Source organism: Gopherus flavomarginatus, chromosome 7 (genome assembly GCF_025201925.1).
Source record: "Gopherus flavomarginatus isolate rGopFla2 chromosome 7, rGopFla2.mat.asm, whole genome shotgun sequence".
Lineage (NCBI taxonomy): Eukaryota > Metazoa > Chordata > Testudines > Testudinidae > Gopherus > Gopherus flavomarginatus.
In genome coordinates this window covers 18,109,334-18,132,946 of record NC_066623.1, presented here as the reverse complement: position 1 = coordinate 18,132,946, position 23,613 = coordinate 18,109,334, and the positions used below count along the sequence as shown (strand labels likewise).

At 40.8% G+C, this 23,613-nt stretch overlaps 1 protein-coding gene across 3 annotated transcripts in view; it reads left to right on the top strand.

Annotated features, from left to right (window-relative positions):
- Positions 1 to 23,466, top strand: part of LARS1 (leucyl-tRNA synthetase 1) — a 53,512-nt gene extending 30,046 nt beyond the window's left edge. For 2 of the 3 annotated variants that reach the window (XM_050962537.1, XM_050962539.1), the window contains 13 exons: positions 560 to 772; positions 1,492 to 1,549; positions 2,990 to 3,053; positions 3,772 to 3,955; positions 4,210 to 4,300; positions 5,183 to 5,323; positions 7,206 to 7,346; positions 7,447 to 7,557; positions 8,996 to 9,106; positions 13,381 to 13,485; positions 14,365 to 14,460; positions 15,891 to 16,023; positions 23,094 to 23,466. In XM_050962537.1, the coding sequence (XP_050818494.1) occupies positions 560 to 772; positions 1,492 to 1,549; positions 2,990 to 3,053; positions 3,772 to 3,955; positions 4,210 to 4,300; positions 5,183 to 5,323; positions 7,206 to 7,346; positions 7,447 to 7,557; positions 8,996 to 9,106; positions 13,381 to 13,485; positions 14,365 to 14,460; positions 15,891 to 16,023; positions 23,094 to 23,299 (1,654 nt within the window). In that variant the 3' untranslated portion in view covers positions 23,300 to 23,466. Of the gene's footprint in view, positions 1 to 559; positions 773 to 1,491; positions 1,550 to 2,989; positions 3,054 to 3,771; positions 3,956 to 4,209; positions 4,301 to 5,182; positions 5,324 to 7,205; positions 7,347 to 7,446; positions 7,558 to 8,995; positions 9,107 to 13,380; positions 13,486 to 14,364; positions 14,461 to 15,890; positions 16,024 to 21,704; positions 21,889 to 23,093 lie in introns of all 3 variants that reach the window. The other variant, XR_007775504.1, reaches the window with a different exon arrangement.
- The last annotated feature ends 147 nt before the right edge of the window (positions 23,467 to 23,613 follow it).

Here is a 23,613-nt window from a genome sequence, read left to right as displayed (position 1 = left end):
GAGAGGGGTATGGCTGAGACAGGACGTCCTGAGTTCTGAGCCCTGCTCTGACATCGACTCAGTCCTCTGTGTCCAAGGACAAGTCCTCTCTGGGTACATCTGCACTGTAAAAAAAAGCTCCCCACAGCAGAGAGTCTCAGAGCCTGAGTCAGATGACCCTCCCCTCATCAGGTGTCAGAGATTAAGCTCCAGTCTGAGCAGGAATGTCTATGCTGCTATTTTTAGTCCCATAGTATGAGCCTGAGTCAGCTGACCTGGACTCTGATGCTTGCTGCTGCAGTATTGGTTTGTTTTTTTTTAAATGTAGATGTACCCTCTGTGTCTCACTTTCATCACCTGTAAAACAGGAATAAGAGTAACTAGCTCATAGGGTCTGTTGTAAGAATTCATTAGTTATTGTTTGTAGATCACTTTGAATTAGTAAAGTGCTAATTTTTGAATTATGTAGTGATAGGCCTCAGATTCAGGTTATGTTAAAAACAAACATCCTGATTTTTAAAGAAAAACTAACTCTGTGTGTGTGTGTGTTCTTTATTAAGACATTAATATTTCTATGCAGGGCGCATCAGATGTCCAAAGAAGTCTGGGATTACATATTCTTCAGGGCTGCTCCATTTCCCAAGACACAGATTCCAAAGCAAAAGTTAGACAAACTCAAGGAGGAGTTTGAATTTTGGTATCCTGTGGATCTAAGAGCCTCTGGCAAGGATCTTATCCCAAACCATCTATCATATTACCTCTACAACCACGTAGCCATGTGGCCAGATCAAAGGTAAATTTGGAAGCAATGTCAAGCAAGTGTGGAGATAAAACTACAAACACTCCAGTCTTGGTATCTCCATCAATGGCTCTTGGCAGGATGTTCTGTATTTGGGACTTGGGTGATAGCACGTGTGTTTATTAGCAGGCTGCTTTGCAAGTATGTGTATATACCATCAAGACCAGTGGTTTATATTGTGGTATGTGAGCTTAATGTTCCATCCATTCACTTCTCAACAATTCTTTAAGAAAGTGATATGTTAATCAATAAAGTTTGAGAGCTGCTGATCAAGATCATAGCAGGAATGGGGCAAATTTCCTCTCTCAAGCATCCTTAGAACTCCTAAACTGCTTCTTTCAGCGAAGGTGTGTGAAACAACTGTATTTATCCATTGCTATCGGTCCCTAATTTCATTGGCACTAAATTTAAATTAAAAATGTAATTGAAGAGAGGAGAAGGTGGGGGTAAGTGGAGTATAGCTTTTTAAAAAATCTCTGTAGTGCATGTTTTTTGAATTGTAGCAATAAGGCTTAGCACATGTACTGTAGCTCTGTTGTCTTCAAAGTGACATTAATCCTCAAGATCCCCAGTAGGTGCCTTTTTTGAAGGTTCCACTTAAAAGCATGCCCATTCCTAACTGAAATCACTAGACTTTTGTTCTTTATTGAACAAAAAATGTAATGGCTTTTTAAAATAAAAATACACTCCATATTTTGTGTCTTCAAATGCAGAGACAAATGGCCTGTAGCTGTGAGAGCAAATGGACATCTCCTCCTGAATTCTGAGAAGGTACAGCAGTTTTTCATCTGTTATACTCTTGTGATGGTCAAGACAGCTAGAAACTCCTGGGCCCACTTCAAAAATATCTTGCAGCAGATCAATCAGGACAGCATGTAGCATGCTGATTACCTCCTCCCATTAAATGCCTCAGTTACCCATCTTCCAAAGCAGGAGCCTGCCTTTCTTCTATTCCATCTGTCTAGGTTTTCTACTATAGTGTCTGACCACTTAATTGTTCTGCATAGATCAGGGGTAGGCAACATGTGGCATGAGTGCCGAAGGCGGCAGGCAACCTGATTTTCAGTGGCAGTCACACTGCCTGGGTCCTGGCCACCGGTCTGGGGGGCTCTGCATTTTAATTTAATTTTAAATGAAGCTTCTTAAACATTTTAAAAACCTTATTTACTTTACATACAACAATAGTTTAGTTATATATTATAGACTTATGGAAAGAAACCTCCTAAAAACATTAAAATGTATTACTGGTACACGAAACCTTAAATTAGAGTGAATAAATGAAGACTCGGCACACCACTTCTGAAAGGTTTCTGACTCCTGGCGTAGATCATCAGCATACCTGATCCAATAATGCTTTGTAACTTTTCCTGAGGTATCTGCTTAATTCTCCCAGAATTTCAGGGTTACCTGCTTTTATGGGAGTGTTTCTTATGTCACAATCTTAATTACAGTGCTTTAAAGGTGCATTTCATTTTGAAGTGAATGTGGGGGAAAAGGGGAACGTTCATATAGACAAAATTTGCTTTACTGAGTGTGTTTTGTCAAAGTGAATTAAATGTGCTTTAGCCTCAGGGTATAATTGTCAAAAATGCCTACATGACATAGGGTATGGCTACACTTCTGTCAGAATTGTGACTGCAGCACATGTAGAAATACTGGAGCTAACTTGGGCAGTATTAAGGACTGTCCATCTCCACCCAGGTCCCTAGGCATGTACTCAGGTGGCTAGTCTGTGCTGCTGCCCTGGCTTCGCTGCTGCTGTTCAAGCTAGCTAGACTGAAGATAGTTCAGCACTTCTACATGTGCTTCAGGCACATCTCTGTTTGCAGTGTAGACAGGCTGTGCCTAAACCACAGAGCCTATGCCGGCATAGCCCTGTAGTGTAGATGCAGCATATACTGACAGATGGAGGAGTCCTGCCAGTGTAGAGACACCACCTGTGCCAACAATGATAGTTATGTTGACAGAAGCCCATTATGGAAAACAGGAGACTGAATCAGGAGCTGAGTTTGGGTGTCTTGCATAGTAATGCAGAAAGCTAAGTCCTGAGCAAGCCACAGGAATCTCTCTCATCTATCTTGGTTATCCATGACACACAATCCTACCCCCTTAGGTGGGGACAGCTTGTTTTATTTGCATCTTTCCTCCTTTGTTTATCAAACTGAGCAGCATGAACATGTCAGAATTTCTTTTGTCTGTCTTCTCTTTCAGATGTCTAAGTCTACGGGCAACTTCCTCACCCTGAGCCAAGCTGTTGACAAGTTTTCTGCAGATGGTAAGTGCCCGTTAACTTGCATTTGTTTTAGTGATGCTAAATTTTTGGGTCTGTCGTGCCATCTTCCAAGGAGTATGGTTTATTTGCAGCTTTGATATTTGAATTGCAAAAAGTGCCATGGTTATTGGCTGCTCTTGTCTGTGAATAATCACCGAGCTCTTGTATCTGTAAGAATGCAGAGTACATGTTAATCCTGGCATTAGTTATCAGGGACTCTGGGTCGATAGGAAGGATCTTTTCTTTTCTTTTTTTTTTCTTTTTTTTCCCATCAACTGCAAGGTTCTTTGGCACCTCCTTTTGGCATCCTTTCTTGTCGCACGTCCCCTTCTCAGGCCCAGGGCCCAGATAGTGAATGAGAAAAGTGCAGAATTTTGCTGCTGTGCTTGACTCATTATTTTGTTCATTCATACCCCTCTCTTTTTGGACATGTCCCCACCCAAGATCATTCCAGCCTTTTGGGACACAATGGTTTTTGTCTCTCACACTCCTGTAACAAGGCGATACACTGCCCTCCTCACTCCAATCAACCAGATCTCTTTTGAGGCACTGCTTTCACTCACATTCTCCACTTGCAACACACGCTTGTCCTTCATAGGCGAGTGTTCTGTATGCATTTTGCTGGCCCTCTGCACGAAAGACCAGTTAGGATTCAGGCAGTCGCATTTACTAGTTGGCTGTGGAACCAGAAGTTAGTTAATCCTGTCTCTCATTCCTCTAGGCATGCGTCTGGCACTGGCTGATGCTGGCGACACAGTTGAGGATGCCAACTTTGTGGAAGCCATGGCAGATGCTGGTATTCTCCGTCTCTACACCTGGGTGGAGTGGGTGAAGGAAATGATTGCGAATAAGGACAGTTTAAGAAGTGGGCCTCCCAGCACCTTCAATGACAGAGTCTTTGCCAGGTACCTCTCAGAATAAATATCTTTGTAGTTTTTAGTTTCTTATCGTGAATCTAATTTTCACGTTTGTTTGTTTTATGAAGCTATTTCTACAAAATAGTGAAGGCTTTAAAACAAACAAATGTCAGACTAGTGTATGTTCCTGCCAGATCAGGGTAATTTATAATGTCTCATTACCATTATCTTTAATTATTATTGCCATTACTATGTGCGTTGAACTGTGTGATGCTAATGTTTTCTCTTTCTTTTCTTCCTAGTGAAATGAGTGCAGGCATAACAAAGACAGATCAAAATTATGAGAAGATGATGTTCAAGGAAGCTCTGAAAACTGGCTTCTTTGAATTTCAGGTAGAAGGCCTGCTCTTCGGGGGCAGGAAACCAAATTCTGACATTTGTTACATCATGTGGCTTTTTCTTTTGATACTGATGTTTCTGATTCCTATTTAATTATACAGTTGAATCAGGGTCCGTATTGTGCTGAGAAACATGAATAACTAAATTAAGTAAGGATCTGAGTTCGTGGTGGTCTGTTTGTGGCATAATACTTTTACAGGAAGCAGCTGTGATATTGCAAATTGGGCCCTATGATCTTAGGTGAGCAATATGCAGCAGAAAAGCACAAATGGTTAAAAAAAGTGTTTCCTTGCCTCAGCTTTTTTAAAACAAGAATAATATACATGAGAAATACAGAAAATACATCAGCAGAACTATTTGAAAATGGAATGTTTTTCAAAATGTTTCATAAGGTGTCAGCATTTCTCTAAAGTGTCTGCAGAACCATCTGATTTCTCTTAAAAGCTTGTAGAGACTGCTTTATGTGATTGACTTGTCTTTCAGGAATATGATTAGGCAGGCTGAACAGTGTACAGAATGATAGATCATTTTTATTGCCTTTTTTCTTAGTACTTAATGGCATCTTTTATACGGGCCATCCAGAATGATAGCACCTAATATACAATTACAGTTATCTCTGACTTTTATGTCTGTGTCGATAGATGTTTTTTTTTTTAAGAGCCATAATAATGTAGAACTATGATGTCCAATTGGCAGAAGTTCGTACTCTTCCATTCCCAGCTGTTTAAGAAAATATAGTCCTTTTAATAATCTATTATTGGATTCTAAGTAGTTTACATTTTAAACACATATTAAAGCAAAGAAGTTGGCTTTTTAAGAAATATTTCTCTAGGACAACTAGAATGTTTAATTGTGGCTTTGCTGGCTGTGTTTCAGGCAGCAAAAGATAAGTACCGAGAACTAGCGATAGAAGGAATGCACAGGGACTTGGTCTTTCAGTTTATTGAAGCTCAGACTCTGCTGCTGGCTCCAGTCTGCCCTCATCTATGCGAACATGTATGGACACTGTTGGGAAAGGTACTAGTATATAACTCAAAAATGCTTCTTTGAGACTCTGCTTTTGGCTCAGGTTAGTCACAGTAAGCATGCATACTTAGTCAGCCCAAAGTCTGGGGCAAGAGAAAAATTAATATGCATCATGAATCACTGAACTTTGACTGCATCATCAATCTATTTGAGTTGAAGGTACTGCTCCAGTTTTCGTTGTTAGTGTTTAAAATTTTAGACCTCTATCAGTATATGATATACATATGAAGTGTATATTTGTGATACTTATATTATGTGAACTTTAATATGTGAGAAATTTGATGCCGGAATGTTCAAGATGTAGTCTGATCTATAGATTATGTGTAAGAATTCCCAGTTACCACTTTGAGGGTTGATAGGTTATTGTCCCAAGATCAGGCCCAGTATTATTACAATTACTATATTGTTGTGAAGCCCGATGTACACAGTTGCAACTCAGACTATAGGAACTCTTCTGTATTTACAAATAGTTTATTAATACATTTAGCAGAGTCACAAACAGTTTAACTCAGTAAGGTAGATAGAGATAATACAAAAAGTACATCTGAACATCCATACTTACACCATTCCTTGCAGAACAACCAGCAATGTTAGCCATTATCTTCTTCATAATCATCACCTTCCTCATCTTCCCCAGTGGCCATCATTCTGTCACTTCCCAAGGACTACATCTCACTCTTTCTTCTCCTGCCCGCAACTAGGATGCCACTTTTATAATATGGTACACTGATACTACCATATCTAATGCAGATTCAATAGGGGTTTCTCCCCTCTTCCTTATTTGTATTTCCTACCCTTACTAATGTTGAGGTAGCCTTCTTCTATAGGTTAGTATATTAATGATTTCAACTCATTATCATATATGTCAATTTTGTTGCTATGGCACTCTTGTAGTTGGATGTTCTTTCCAAAACCTGGTGCTAGCTCATGTTTCCGTGGTTGGCTGATGTCATTATGGACAAAATCCCCCCTTATACACTACTTCCAGTTCCCCAAAACAGAGGGGTTACTGTTGGGCAGTTTATCTATGCCGAAGTTCATGGGCCTTGAGCCTCATGCTAACTGCTGAAGACAATGTCTTACAGAATGCAAGCCTGTAGGTTCCTTGCATTACTACTGAATATAATAAAGGCAAGGCAGTGAATGTAGTAAATGCATGCTAGCCCTATGAGCTACAGAGAGTGTGTGTGTAAAATGCTGTATTTGTTATAAAACTAATATTGGTGTGAGAAATGTAATTGTAGTTGATAATCTGTAGATGAAGGCTTTATCCAAAGTCTGTTGAACTCAGTAGAAAGACTTGTATGATTTCAGTGGGTCTTAGATCAGGTTTGTGCTTAATACCTGGATGTCTTTCATATGTAGATAGAGGAATTGTGTGAATGCATTTCATACAGCAAGAATGTGAGACAATGTGAACCTTGTATATGCAGCTATGTTTGCAAGGATATTGTGTTAACATACATAATTTTAATGTAGTCATATGCCTCATTGTTATGGGGTGACCTAAAGTTAACCCAAATAACAATGTGGAGTTCATTCACTTAGTCATACAGCCAATATCCACACTTGTGTAGGTAATTTAACAACCACAGAAGTAAATTTCAAGTTTGCAAATGAAAAATTATGTAATGGTATAAACATGAGCATGTGTGTGTGGGCATTAATACATTTTCACCGATGCATGCTAATTGTGAAGTACAGAAATATACTCCTATCTGAATTACAGGGTTAGAGAGTTGGTGTACTGCGAAATTTAAACTCTTTACGTGTCTCCTGACTGTTCAGTTTCCAATTAAAGTACAATAGATAGAGAAGTCACCAGAATTTCTTGTCCTTTAATCCCAATGCCTGTCATTTTCTTTGTTGACAGCCTGACTCCATTATGAAAGCTTCATGGCCAGTAGCAGGCCCAGTGGATGAAGTATTGATCCGATCTTCCCAATACCTCATGGAAGCAGCCCATGATCTCCGACTGCGTCTCAAGAACTACATGGCACCCCCGAAAGGAAAGGTGAAATACACTAAGTCCCTTCTCCAAAAATGTATGCATAAAGTTAACAGATTCAGGGACACTTCTGAGATGATACATATTTTCCCTCTTCTTTCTTTAGAAGGGTGGTAAGGAGCTGCCCCAGAAGCCATCCCATTGCACCATCTACGTGGCAAAGAACTATCCACTTTGGCAATATACCACCCTATCAGTTTTGCGTAAGCACTACCAGGTGATCTTCTTTTGTTGACACTTATTGCAGTTCTCATATGCTCTCTGTTTTTCTGTCCATGAAACAAAAGTTAGCTTGGCATTGAGGAATTGAGAGCAAGGAGAAATAGTTTTACTTTGCTTTATTATACTCTTATAACTCGACAGAGGATTACAGCGTTCAGTGAAAATGGGTTTTGGCACATGATTGAGTCCACAATATGACCTTTTACTTTTGACATTTTTAAAATAAAGACTGGCCAGCATTCCATTACTTGTAATCTTTTTCACATGCATGGATTAGTAAAATATTCTCACCTTCCTTCCCCAATGTTTTTGAGGAAATATTGGCTATTGTCAGACTAATTCTGCCTTATTATGCAAGGAGGTTTAGAAGCATCAGTTCTGGTACTTGGTGGGTATGGTATTCATCAACTTTGCAGGAAATTTGCTGAAATGCAATCAATCTTTCTCTCTTGTAAATAATACAGTGTAAGGAAATCTGGCTTAAAAGCAGCAGACCTTGCATTGCTGAGCTGCTGGAACTGATCCTGTAATTGTTATGGTGCATGAACAATTGTTCTACTCAGCCCTGACAAGTCAATATCATAATTGGTAGATTGCAAAGTTGTGTTTTTCCACCCCCATCTGTAATACCAGGGTTAGATTTCACATATGGTTGGAAATGAACAAATGTTGGTATTCTGAGGGTAAACCAAAGTGGAGTGAAATCTGCATTTTCTTTACATCACAATCGAAGTCTGCCATTGGATGCAGAGATGCAATGGTCACTGCTGCCAGTGAAAGTTGCAGAGCAAATATTGGATTGTGGAATTTGAACCTTAAAAAAATTAATGGCCTAAGATACTGCTGCTCCATGTCTGCTTAAAGGAGGGTCTTATTTCACAAGATTAAAACATGTGGCAAAAATCCAGGCATACTTAATGTTATAGGTTTATGCATGTTGCTTTACATAGTGAACAAAGACATTGGGTAAAGTTTTCAAAAGTGCCTAAATCTCATTTTTGAAGTGATTTGACAATGGGACTCAGATTCTGAAGTCACTTAGGTTTTCTGAAAATATCCCTAGTCCCAGTCTCATATAGCTTAAAATCTATGTGACTGGGATAGACAGGATGCTTGGAGAAGCACTGAGTTGAGAGAGTGAGGGGTATACATCATAAGCAAATTGGTGGCCTGGCTGGCATATAGTCAAGTTTTTTTTTCCCAGGCTTTTTTTAGGTTTACTTTAAAAATGTTATTTAAAGGGACTTGGAAAATCGTTCCCCATGGGATTGTGGGAGCAGGTGGATTTTGAGCTGTGTGCACTGTAGGTGGAGGGAGGACATTACAGGCATACGAGGAGTGTGAAAGAAGGTGCGGAGGAAACTGGTAAATCCCTGTGGAGTGTGTTGATATTTGCTGTGCAGTCCTTAGTGTATTGTTGTTCCATGTTGTAGATCAATGGAGGACAATTGCCAGATAACAAAATAATCGCTGGTGAGTTGAACACCTTGCCTGAGCTGAAGAAATTTATGAAGAGGGTTATGCCTTTTGTTGCCTTGATTAAGGTAGGTGTCAGAGAACGGGACCAAGATAAGGACAAGTTTTCAGTTGGAAATGAGAGAATTATCTGAAATGTAGGCAGTGATATCAAATGTTTAGAGCACAGGCCTGGGTGCTGGGACTCTCTAGTCTATTCCTGACTTTGCTTTCCTCTACCATCTTGAGCAGGTCATTTAACCCCTCTCTGTTCAATTTCTTATCTGTAAATCAGATGATATATCTCCAAAAAGAAGAAATGGAATGGGGCTTTTTGTGTATAAAGTGTGTAAAGCACTTTGAAACTCTTGGACAAAAGCTGATGTGTAAATGCCTTCAATATGTATTGGCCTAAGTGAACTATGGACTAGTTGCCACTCCATAGCTTGCAACTAATACAAATTTGTATGATTTGTGCCACGCTGCTTCAAGTGTATCCCTCCTGCACACATCAAATGCTTCGTTTCTTGTTTGTGTTCTCGGAATGAAAACTGGAACAAGCTGGTGCTATGGGGATATTAAGTAAATAAATGGAGATATCCTATCTCCTAGAACTGGAAGGGACCTTGAAAGGTCATTGAGTCCAGCCTCCTGCCTTCACTAGCAGGACCAAGTACTGATTTTTGCCCCAGATCCCTAAGTGGCCCCCTCAAGGATTGAACTCATAACTCTGGGTTTAGCAGGCCAATGCTCAAACCACTGAGCTATCGCTCTGTCTTAGCAGAATTCTTAATATAGTTTAGAAGTTTGGCACAAATCTAGAGTTAGTTACTGGGCACTCAGTTTTTAAGAGTGCATCAGTGGATTGCTGAGCTGGATTATTAGTAGTGGAGTGTTACCAACTCTCACAATTTTATTGTGAGTCTCAAGATACTTAGGGATTTTCTTAAAGCCCTTGTCATGTAATGTTCATGAGAGTCAGAAAAGTAAGTTTCTATCTCTCCTGGGGTGGCAAAGAAAAGCTCGAAGACAAGAAGTTGGAATGCTCAAAAACCAAAAGGTCAGTAGAATCCAACATTTATTATTTTTAAAAATCTCATTATTTTTAAGCCAGTCTCCTGATTTTGGGGGCCTGACTCATGATTTTTGAATGCTTGAATTGGGAGCGTTGATGGTGAATAGAAAGGGGTAAGTAATGAGCTTGTGACAATGTTACTTTTTTTTCTAAAATAACTAGATGATGATAACTTATTTTCTTTTTAAAACACATGTAAGCAACGTTGTTCATTTAGTAGAGCAGCGAGTTTTGTTGCACCACACAAATGCAGGCTCGTTCTTTCCCTGTGCATCCAGCACTAACCTAATTACCCCCTTCTGATGAAGCACACAATATTCAGAGAAATAGAATGGGTAAGACCAGCTATAACACTGCCCCCTGACTATTCTCCTGGGTCAGTATCTGCTGCATTAAAGCATGCCAGGGGATATGGCATCCTTTTAAGATTAAACTACTTTAATTATTTCATCCCATATATAAAACACACCGTATGGCTTTTGGGGGGATTAAGGGTAGAAGATTTTGTTAGGGAATGTTCTCCTTTCTTGATGCTGCAGAACTCCACTGATTCATAGATTCATAGACTCTAGGACTAGAAGGGACCTTGAGAGGTCATCGAGTCCAGTCCCCTGCCCTCATGGCAGGACCAAATACTGTCTAGACCATCCCTGATAGACATTTATCTAACCTACTCTTAAATATCTCCAGAGATGGAGATTCCACAACCTCCCTAGGCAATTTATTCCAGTGTTTAACTACTCTGACAGTTAGGAACTTTTTCCTAATGTCCAACCTAAATCTCCCTTGCTGCAGTTTAAGCCCATTGCTTCTTGTTCTATCATTAGAGGCTAAGGTGAACAAGTTTTCTCCCTCCTCCTGATGACACCCTTTTAGATACCTGAAAACTACTATCATGTCCCCTCTCAGTCTTCTCTTTTCCAAACTAAATAAACCCAGTTCTTTCAGCCTTCCTTCATAGGTCATGTTCTTAAGACCTTTAATCATTCTCGTTGCTCTTCTCTGGACCCTCTCCAATTTCTCCACATCTTTCTTGAAATGCGGTGCCCAGAACGGGACACAATACTCCAGCTGAGGCCTAACCAGCGCAGAGTAGAGTGGAAGAATGACTTCTCGTGTCTTATTTACAACACACCTGTTAATGCATCCGAGAATCACGTTTGCTTTTTTTGTAACAGTATCACACTGTTGACTCATATTTAGCTTGTGGTCCACTATGACCCCTAGATCTCTTTCTGCCATACTCCTTCCTAGACAGTCTCTTCTCATTCTGTATGTGTGAAACTGATTGTTCCTACCTAAGTGGAGCACTTTGTATTTGTCTTTATTGAACTTCATCTGGTTTACCTCAGACTATTTCTCCAATTTGTCCAGATCATTCTGAATTTTGACCCTGTCCTCCAAAGCAGTTGCAATCCCTCCCAGTTTGGTTTCGTCCGCAAACTTAATAAACATATTTTCTATGCCAACATCTAAGTCGTTGATGAAGATATTGAACAGAGCCGGTCCCAAAACAGACCCCTGCGGAACCCCACTTGTTATACCTTTCCAGCAGGATTGGGAGCCATTAATAACTACTCTCTGAGTACGGTTATCCAGCCAGTTATGCACCCACCCGTAGGTGTAGATGCTGGAGCTGTTGTCTGTCTTGCTTTGGCTCCAAAAAGTCACAAGGTCTGCTGTTTAGTGTTTTAACTGTTCAATGTGTCTCCTATACTGAAACAAGCCTATATTTAAAGATCCTATCTAATGCAAGGAGGCTGGCACTAACTAGATGGCATCCCTTCATCATGAGCTTTGGTCATGCTTTCCACTTTACCTCCCTACGCATAAGGCTTATCAGACCATCTCAGCATGTTTGTTTTGAAGCCACAATAGATAGCAGTTACATAACGAGACCTAGAAACATCCAGCCCAGATTTTTAATTTCCTAGGTCAGTGGTTCTCAACCAGTAGTACACGTAAACAATTGTCTTCCAGGGGGTACATCAACTCATCTAGATATTTGCCTAGTTTTACAACAGGCTACATAAATAGCACTAGTGAAGTCAGTACAAACTAAAATTTCATACTGACAATGACTTGTTTATACTGCTCTATATGCTAACTATACACTGAAATGTAAGTACAATATTTGTATTCCGATTGATTTATTTTATAATTATATGGCAAAAATTAGAAAGTAAGCAATTTTTTCAGTAGTACTGTGGAGTGACACTTTTGTATTTTTATGTTTGATTTTGTAAGCAAGTAGTTTTTAAGTGAGGTGAAATTTGGGGATACGCAAGACAAATCAGATTCCTGAATGGGATACAGTAGTCTGGAAAGGTTGAGAGCCACTGGGCCAACATGCTATGCTCAGAAGTAGATTATTCAGCAACTTCAGTGTACAAAAGATATATTTCTTTGTTCTTTCCATTAAAGAACGATTTTCTAATTTACAAAGTGAAGCAAATTACTGATAGATTTTTAAGATTCTTGGATATTAAAAAAACACATATAAAAACAATTTCTCAATGAAGCAGAAAGCCACAACCACCTGAAATCTGACTTTGTTAGATGTTAAGGGAACACAGCTTAGTTTGTGAAAGCAAGAGAGAGACTGGAGTCTTAGCTTTGAAAAGGAAGTTCTGTTTTGTTCTCATTCGAGATTTCATACATAGGAGGTGACATCCTGGCCCCTTTTGAAGTCAATGGAAAAAATCCCATTGATTTCACTGTGGCCCCAATTTCATCCATTGTGTGTATTAAATTAAATGTTGGAATTTTGAGTAACTGTGCTTTAATATACAAAGTACATTTTTTTTCTATGAAGAACTTAATATACAATTACTTTGGATGTGTCCGATTTCTGCCTGCCTGTCTCAAACTAGGTCATCAGACTGGACTTCCTGCTGTGAAGCAGCAGAAAAATGGCAACTTAATAAGAGTGTCCTACGGTTTGCACATTTAAAGAGAGAGTGAAATGTTCACAGCTGTTTCTATATACTTTTCAAATTCTATGTTAAAATGCATTCTCGCTTTTAAAAGAACATTCAAATACTGGAGCTGAGGTTCTCTCCCCCTTCCATCAGTGTCAGTATCTCGCTGTAGAAACAGCCATTTCATTGTCAGTTATAACTACTGTACTATAGTGCGTGGTGAAATTGTTGCCAGCAAAGAGCTCTAACAGCGAATAACCTGCTCTACTCAGGACTGATGCAGCTGGAGTGTGTAGCTTCCCAGTGTCCTCTTCATTTACAACCTGGGAGAGTTTTAATCTAAATTTTCCTTCTATTGACATGACAGGAAAATCTGGAAAAGAAGGGTCCACGTGTTCTTGACCTGGAGCTGGAATTTGATGAACGGGCTGTACTCATGGAGAATATAGTCTATTTGACAAATTCCCTGGAGGTTCGTGTTCATTTGGTGGCATATTTTATTTGACCTCTATTGGAGTAACTGGAGGCCCAACACTTGCTGAGATTTTAAGCCTACCTAAATTCATTTCTGATTTGGGATGACCGTGAACGTTTAATGTTTTTATCAACACTGGCACGCACACTAATACAAAAAGCAGAGTTTGCTCTTATTGCGAGATTCTCTTAGTGTGTACAGTGATGACCCAGCTCTGAAGAGCCAGTTCTCTCTGGAATTGTGTCTGACAGAAAGTCAGTGGGAAAAGGCACTTTGCCGGTGAACAGTGGGAAACGTCAGACAATATTCTGGCTTCCTCAAAAATTGCAGATAATTGGCCTCTTCCATGGCCAGAGCCATAGAGGGCTGTTCCAAGGAATACCAGTGAGCATAGTCAGAATTCTTATGCTGTTATAGCTTCTGATCTTGCCATGGCGACTATACGTCATCTCCTAAAAGGAGTAATCTCCATGCCAGGGCATTTAGAGCTAGAATATGGTGCATGCTGCTTTTACAGTGCATGCAGATGCCAATTTGGGAAATTGAAGGGGAAAGCCTAGGCGCAGTTACAGGAAATAACTTATTTCAGGTTTTCTAATCTCATAATATTTAGATGTAAAGGAATTGAATGCCTCACTTTATATTCTGTAATATATGAAGTCAGTGATCTTAGCTACATTTTGAATTCAGTCCTCTGAGGAAGGTTACCATGCTGGCAGTAGTATTCTGTTCCTGTTGTTCTTTGTTTTGCCTTTTATCAACGGGGATTGCCTTCCTCTGTACTGTAGAAACAATTCTACTTCAGTGGCCTGGTGTCTCTCATTAATTCAGAGGGGATGATAGTACTTTTATTTCTTCTTTCCCAATGCACCAAAGCTGGATCATATCGAAGTGAAATTTGCTTCTGAAGCAGATGATAAAATAAAAGAAGATTGCTGTCCTGGAAAACCTTTTTCTGTGTTCAGAATGGAAGTAAGTTCAGAAATCCAGAGGCATTGGAAATACAGGGTACATCATTAACTGATTTTAAAAAATAAAATGACTTTCAATTTGAGGATGTGTTCCCATCAAAAAATATATGCACTGGAGGACGAGATGGCTCAGGGCACTTTGTGACAGGACATGTTGGTTCATGTTAAGCTAAAATTGGTAATGACTAAATTATCTTGCTATCCAGTAGCCTGTGATATACGAATTTGTTCTCAGTCCAGTTCCCAGTGGATATGATTGCACAGCATAAACATCCATTCTCTTGCACCGTGATTGGTGTTTCTGCTCAAAAAAGCCACAGACTGGATGTCTGGAGACTAAACTACCTTTTCATGTCTCTAGTGGGCACTCTGGTTAAGGACTGAAGCACATTGGCAGGGTAGTGATGGGGTTTCAAGTTGTGTGATCAATATAAAAACTCTCCTGTTGTCAATCCAACACCTTTTACAAGCACTGAATTAACTTAAAGTGATGCTTGTTTTGTTCTTTAGATGTAGAATTTAACATGACTGTGATTGTGTCTTAAGTTTGCTTTCAGTAGAACCTCTCTAATTTACACTAACTGGGAGACTCATCAGAGGTGACTGAATTTGGAGGAAACCTCCCCTCCCTCCCTCCCCACTCACTCACACACAAGTGCACAAGAATAATGCTTGCTAGAGAGGAATGGGTAATCTTGTGGCTGAAGCATAGGGCCAAGACTTGGGAGTACAGACCCATGGGTTCTATTCCTGGCTCTGTCATGAAAATCCTGTATGGGCTTGGGCAAGTCTCGCTTCACCTCTCTCTGTCTGAAAAATGGAGTTATTAGTCACCCTGTCTATTTAGGGTATTGCAAAGTTCAGGGTCTAAAAAGGAATTTGAGCTCCCACATGGAAAGTGCTATTTTTGATTTGATGCATCCCAAAATGTGCTGTGATTTTGATTGATAACTGCAATAATGTACTACTGTACTGCATTGCATTTTGTGAAAACAACAAAGGCCTGTAAACTGAGACCTCATTACACCTCTGTGTAGTGAAATCTTTGAGAGGTAGAGTGAGTAATAAGGCATGGAGCTCTGTGAAGTTCACCGTAATGCTACCTTGTACCAATCCTTCAGCTAGTTATAATAATTTAATATGGCTATTTGGATATCTTAAAAGCAAAACACTTGAGTGTATTTAAAGAAACAGGAAGCATTGTTTTACATATGCTATGCTATAGCTTATTTTTTTAAGGTCTGTGATGGTGCTTACATCCATCCACTGGTATTCAATATTTCTGAATAAAAGGTTTTCTTGTCCCTCTAGAATGCACTTGGATGCCAGACATTTCTCTTTGTTCCCTTGCTGGTTGCATGCTTCCTATGCGATTCTATTCACAAAAAGCATGATTTTTAAAAAAAATTGTTTATTCTTAATTTCTTACAGCCCAGCATATCTCTATTTTTGGTAAACCCCCAACCAGCTAATGGCCACTTCTCTACAAAAATCGAGGTCAGACAAGGAGATGGTAGAGATGCAATAATCAGGCGTTTAATGAAGGTGGACAGAGGAATCAAAGGTAAATGTTGATTTGGAAGTACAGATATCATATTTCAACCAGGCAATCTCTGAACAATTGTGCAGTTTCTCGAATTCCCAGGAGGCAGCTTGGCAGATCTTCGTTATCAACAGGAATCTCTTTCTGAAATTTTGCCTGTTTTAATAATTGCTTAGTCAGAAGCGAAGAGCTCTGTGCTCAGTGAATGTGAATACAGGATAAAACAGGGTGCACTCTCCTTTTGAGGCGTACAATTACAGAAGCTGAGGCATTATTGACAAGCAAATGAGTGTGCCTCTGATATGAACCCTTAATAAGCACTGTCTTCCCTCCTTGGTTAGTCCTTTATTCTCCACCAAAAGAGCCACTTACTCTCTATCAGTGATTTGCACAGTGGATATGTTCTTGTGCCAGGGATTCCCAAGAGGGAGGTCTAATGGTCCAATAGGCTGCTATATGGAGCTTCTTCCAGGAGGGTGAGGGCCTCCTGGGTTAGAGCCCTCTGAAGAGAATTGCCGGATTGCAATTTATCTTCTGTTCAGACATTTAAAACGAATTCATTGTGGAGAAGGTGCCAGATTGACATTTCAAAGCTTTTATTTATCCTGCAAAGCATCTCTACACCCCATATCCTTACCAATACCCAATCTACAGATATAATCTTTAGGGAGGGAGATCTTTGTCATAGTACATCTTGTCCTTAAGCCACTCTGTTAAGACAGTTGACATAAAGGCCAAACAGTGCTAACCACAATAGCATGATTTATAATGTGAACACTTGTCCTCTAAGAACCTAGACAGAAGCAGATAGTTCATTTCAAATGGGGACCACTGAAAAATTGTCCAGTGGTCTATCAGTCGCTATTCACCTCTGCTAAATTGAAACCAGTGACCTAAATGTGAAAGGCTCAATATTCCATTACAAGTCCCCGGAGCCATCCATTCCCTCCCATTTCTTAATATACTAAATGCCTTCTTTTAAAGTTTTAAATTTTAGACTCTATAATGTTAAAAGGAATAGGGAATAAGTACCAGCAGAATCTTTCTGAAAGCACTTAGAGTTCATTGGCAGTAATGAGCTGCCATGTGAAGGCATTAAGACAAATGTGTTTTGTTACCTAGGAGCCAGAGTCTGCAGGTAAACTGCTATGAATTCTGTTCCACCCCCCACAGAACAGCTTAAGAGGTAGCTGTGTCACATAAACATCAAGAGGTTATATGCAGGTGCTGCAACCTTCTGTAGCAACTCAGGGTGGTTTTCAGCAATGAAAAATTAGGTCATAGACTCATAGACTCTAGGACTGGAAGGGACCTCGAGAGGTCATCGAGTCCAGTCCCCTGCCCTCATGGCAGGACCAAATACTGTCTAGACCATCCCTGATAGACATTTATCTAACCTACTCTTAAATATCTCCAGAGATGGAGATTCCACAACTTCCCTAGGCAATCTATTCCAGGGTTTAACTACCCTGACAGTTAGGAACTTTTTCCTAATGTCCAACCTAAATCTCCCTTGCTGCAGTTTAAGCCCATTGCTTCTTGTTCTATCATTGGAGGCTAAGGTGAACAAGTTTTCTCCCTCCTCCTGATGACATCCTTTTAGATACCTGAAAACTGCTATCATGTCCCCTCTCAGTCTTCTCTTTTCCAAACTAAACAAACCCAATTCCTTCAGCCTTTCTTCATAGGTCATGTTCTCAAGACCTTTAATCATTCTTGTTGCTCTTCTCTGGACCCTCTCCAATTTCTCCACATCTTTCTTGAAATGCGGTGCCCAGAACTGGACACAATACTCCAGTTGAGGCCTAACCAGCGCAGAGTAAAGCGGAAGAATGACTTCTTGTGTCTTGTTTACAACACACCTGTTAATGCATCCCAGAATCATGTTTGCTTTTTTTGCAACAGTATCACACTGTTGACTCATATTAAGCTTGTGGTCCACTATGACCCCTAGATCTCTTTCTGCCATACTCCTTCCTAGACAGTCTCTTCCCATTCTGTATGTGTGAAACTGATTGTTCCTTCCTAAGTGGAGCACTTTGCATTTATCTTTATTGAACTTCATCCTGTTTACCTCAGACCATTTCTCCAATTTGTCCAGATCATTTTGAATTTTGACCCTGTCCTCCAAAGCAGTTGCAATCCCTCCCAGTTTGGTATCGTCCGCAAACTTAATAAGCGTACTTTCTATGCCAACATCTAAATCGTTGATGAAGATATTGAACAGAACCGGTCCCAAAACAGAACCCTGCGGAACCCCACTTGTTATACCTTTCCAGCAGGATTGGGAGCCATTAACAACTACTCTCTGAGTGCGGTTATCCAGCCAGTTACGCACCCACCTTATAGTAGCCCCATCTAAATTGTACTTTCCTAGCTTATCTATAAGAATATCATGTGAGACTGTATCAAATGCCTTACTGAAGTCTAGATATATCACATCCACCGCTTCTCCCTTATCCACAAGGCTCGTTATCCTATCAAAGAATGTTATCAGATTAGTTTGACACGATTTGTTCTTTACAAATCCATGCTGGCTATTCCCTATCACCTTACCACCTTCCAAGTGTTTGCAGATGATTTCTTTGATTACCTGCTCCATTATCTTCCCTGGCACAGAAGTTAAACTAACTGGTCTGTAGTTTCCTGGGTTGTTTTTATTTCCCTTTTTATAGATGGGCACTATATTTGTCCCCTTCCAGTCTTCTGGAATCTCCCCCGTCTCCCATGATTTCCCAAAGATAATAGCTAGAGGCTCAGATACCTCTTCTATTAACTCCTTGAGTATTCTAGGATGCATTTCATCAGGCCCTGGTGACTTGCAGGCATCTAACTTTTCTAAGTGATTTTTTACTTGCTCTTTCCTTATTTTCTCTTCTAAATCTACCCTCTTCCCGTAAGCATTCACTATACTAGACATTCCTTCAGACTTCTCAGTGAAGACCGAAACAAAGAAGTCATTAAGCATCTCTGCCATTTCCAAGTCTCCCGTTACTGTTACCCCCTCCTCATTGAGCAGTGGGCCTACCCTGTCCTTAGTCTTCCTCTTGCTTCTAATGTATTGATAAAAAGTCTTCTTGTTTCCCTTTATTCCCATAGCTAGTTTGAGTTCATTTTGTGCCTTTGCTTTTCTAATCTTGCCTCTGCATTCCTGTGTTATTTGCCTATATTCATCCTTCGTGATCTGACCTAGTTTCCATTTTTTATATGACGCCTTTTTATTTTGTAGGTCACGCAAGATCTCAAGGGTAAGCCAAGGTGGTCTTTTGCCACATTTTCTATCTTTCCTAACCATCGGAATAACTTGCTTTTGGGCCCTTAATAGCGTCCCTTTGAAAATCTGCCAACTTTCCTCAGTTGTTTTTCCCCTCAGTCTTAATTCCCATGGGACCTTGCCTATCAGCTCTCTGAGCTTACCACAATCCGCCTTCCTGAAATCCATTGTCTCTATTCTGCTGTACTCCCTTCTACTCTTCCTTAGAATTGCAAATTCTATGATTTCATGATCACTTTCACCCAAGCTTCCTTCTACTTTCAAATTCTCAACAAGTTCCTCCCTATTTGTTAAAATCAAGTCTAGAACAGCTTCCCCCCTAGTAGCTTTTTCAACTTTCTGAAATAAAAAGTTGTCCGCAATGCAGTCCAGGAACTTATTGGATAGTCTGTGCCCCGCGGTGTTATTGTCCCAACATATATCTGGATAGTTGAAGTCCCCCATCACCACCAAATCTTGGGCTTTGGATGATTTTGTTAGTTGTTTGAAAAAAGCCTCATCCACCTCTTCCGCCTGATTAGGTGGCCTGTAGTAGACTCCCAGCACGACATCACCTGTGTTTTTTACCCCTTTTAGCCTAACCCAGAGACTCTCCACCCTTCCGTCTCCTATGTCCATCTCCACCTCAGTCCAAGTGTGTACATTTTTAATATATAAGGCAACACCTCCTCCCTTTTTCCCCTGTCTATCCTTCCTGAGCAAACTATACCCATCCACACCAACATTCCAGTCGTGTGTATTATCCCACCAAGTTTCAGTAATGCCAATAATGTCATAGTTGTATTTATTTATTAGCACTTCCAGTTCTTCCTGCTTATTACCCATACTTCTTGCATTTGTATAAAGGCATCTAAGATACTGGTTTGATTTTGCCTCCCAGCTTTGCCCTGACCCTCCTTCCTCTCTGCCATTATAGCCCGTGCTCCCTCCTGTTTCCAACCCATCTCCCAGGTCTTGTTCCCCACTTACCTGTGGGCTTTGCTCACCTGTCCCCGTCGAACCTAGTTTAAAGCCCTCCTTACCAGGTTAGCCAGTCTGTGCGCAAATAAGGCCTTTCCCCTCTTCGAAAGGTGAACGCCATCTGTTCCTAGCAGTCCTTCCTCAAGTAGCATCCCGTGGTCGAGGAAGCCAAAGCCCTCCTGGCGACACCATCTTCGCAGCCAGGCATTCACCTCCACGATGCATCTGTCTCTGCCCAGACCCCTACCTTCAACAGGAAGAATCGAAGAGAATACCACCTGCGCTCCAAACTCCTTAACCCGTACTCCCAGAGCCCTGTAGTCACTCTTGATCTGCTCAGTGTCACACCTCGCAGTATCATTTGTGCCCACATGGATGAGTAGCATGGGATAGTAGTCAGAAGGCCGGATAATCCTCGACAAAGCCTCTGTAACATCTCGGATACGGGCCCCTGGCAGGCAGCATACCTCCTGGGATGAACGGTCAGGGCGACAGATGGGTGTCTCCGTCCCCCTCAGCAGAGAGTCTCCAACCACCACTACCCTACGTTTCTTATCAGTGGTGGCAGCAGACCTCCCAGCCTTAGGGGTACGAGGCTTCACCCCCTTAACTGTTGGGGGTGATTTCTTCTCTCCTGTATCTTTTACCACAACAGGAGGGTTCGCAGCAGCGGTGGAGCACCGCCTGCTGCTAGAAGTAACCAGCTGGCTGTGTCCACTCTGAGCCTCCTCCTCCACTGGTGTGTCAGGTACACCCTGAGGCATCTCCTCTTCCACTGGAGTGTCAGTAGTCCTGTCAACTGGGACAGCACCATCAGCTGTCTCCACATGGATACTGTCCAGGAATTGCTCATGGACATGGATGTTCCTCAGCCTGGCCACCTCCTCCTGTAGCTCTCCCACCTGCTGCCTGAGAGATTCCACCAGTAGGCACCTTTCACATTGGATGCCACCCCCAGCCTGGATATCAGTAAGTGGAAATTGCAAATTACAGTCTTTGCAAGCCCACACCAGAATCTGGGTAAAAGCATCCATGCTTTGGTGCTCTGTCTGGCTACAGGCGCAGGTGGAGGAGACAGAAGCAGTGCTGGCACAGGTGTTGCGGGTCCTCCTCACCATTGTAAGCCTCCCTCTGTCAAACTCTCAAATTCCCGTCTACAGCTCTCTGTCCGCTCCTCTTTGCTGTAAACAGAAAGGTTTTCGATGTGGCTCAGGTTATGGGTTCAAGGGACCAATGGGTCACAGATGAGATGGTAAAGTTAACGTGTTAAACAAAACCAAAAAACCCATGGACTCTATGCAAGTATGAATGTGCCCATCTTGAATTCCCGTTGTGCTGTGCTTGTGTGGTTTCCTATTTAGAGAAATTATTTCCAAAGTAACCTCCACAAACTTTCTCTTGGAGATGTCCAAGGTTGCTGCTGGTATTCATGTAATTCAGTCTCTCTTCTTGCTTCTTTGCTTTCCAGACATATAGTCTTGTGTCCTGTTGTTTAACTCTTGCCTTATGTTGCAATATAGCATCCCCTCATAGTAAGTGCCAGAGGGGCCGCGTGCATAAATGGAATGGAGGAAAGGAAACCCTGTGTTCTCCTGCCGACTCTGCCATTGACTTACTGAATGGCCTTGAGCAAATTCCTTAGGACGTTTGAGGTACAGAGAAGCTAGCTGTACAATGGGAATAATAGCGGTTTCCCACTGGTGCTGTAAGAGTTGTTTTAATTAATATTTTATAGTGCCTCGACAATAGCATAATTTCAGAGGTCATTTGGGCAGCATTTTTTTTTTAGAGGTTACATTTTCCTTTTCAGTTAAAACAAGTATTTTTCTCCAGCTTACATTGATAAATCGATTTGTTTAGCAATTTCTAGTTTCTCCTTACTCACTTGCTACAGAATGCCTTACTGGAGAATACTGTGGCCATCAAACACATTGTTGGAAAAATGTTACATTTCAGGCTAGTAGGTTGAAAGGCAGCAGTTTTCTTAAAGGGACAGCAGCTTTTCTTTGTCTGGAGACTTCGCTAATTCCAGAGCCAGATAAGGAAAACTCAAGCAGTGCAGACTGGCAACCAGATATGAAGGGAAAACTGGACTTGGTCTACAGGCTTGTAAAACCAAGGCTGATTTTGTTTCCATGTGATTTAACAACTTGCATTTGTAATAATGCTTATCTCAAGAACAAAGACACAATTTTATAGTGATGCACAGGGAAACTACTTTAAAAAATATGCTTCAAGGAAGGAGTACATGGTAATGTGCATGGCAAAGGACAAACAGAAAGGAAAATACATTTTGGACTCATATACACCATTAACTAGAGTTCTGCAGACTAGCAGTTTGAAATGAATGTAGACAATAGAGAATAAATCAATGATTCTTCCAGATCTTTGTTACTTCTGGATATCACTGTTAAGCAAGTACCTGAGGAGTTTCTATTTGATGAAGGCTAGTGGTGAGAGAGAGCTTTATTTGTCAATTAGTTTCTGGGCTCATTAGTAAAGCTCTTGAGATGTGAATTGTTGTTTGTGTTCTGTAATAGCTGCAGAAAAAGCAGCTAATGTCATTCAGTGCTGAGCTTTAGAAATCGGGACTCGTGGGTTCTGTTCCCAATTCTGCTAGCAACTTGCTTGGTGACCAAGTTGTATAAGCTCTGTGCCCATTGGTAAAATGGTCATAATACATATTGCATATGGCTTGGGGCTTAATTGGTGTTTATAAAGTATTGTGCATTTGTTTGAAGAAAGATGCCTTAGAAGGGTCCATTATTAATTAAAGACCTCCATTCTGGTTAGTTTGGGTGAAACACAAACCTGGGTATAGACTCCTCTGACCTGAGAATTGTTAATTCTTTTGTAGAGCTCTCTAAAGTAAAACTAATGCGATTTGATGATCCTGTGCTGGGCCCCCGTCGTGTTCCTGTGCTTGGAAAAGAAGATGCAGAGAAAACACCCATTTTAGAGCAAGCTGTCTTCCACCTTGACCTGGCTGAGAAACGAGTTCGCATAACCGAGAACGGGCTGACAGTGGATATCGGCGACACAATTGTCTATCTAATTAATTAATTTGTGGACTACACCAGCTTGAATCCAGGGTTAATATGATATTTTAAAACTCCAGAGTGGCTCTGAAAACATCTGTAATGGACCAAGATAACTGTCATTTCCTAAAAGGAATGTGTTGCACATCCCCAAAATCTTTTAAACATGGGTATAATAAATTTTCCTCCTTCCCTTTGGCTCTTCTTGAAATAAATAATTTTCCCAAATGCTGAGACAGCAAATTCACCTTTTTCAAGAGCTTCTTAGCTTTTTGATATTAGACAAAGCTTTACATGATATTATTCTTGTCAGCTGGATACTGATTTCTGTACGTAGAA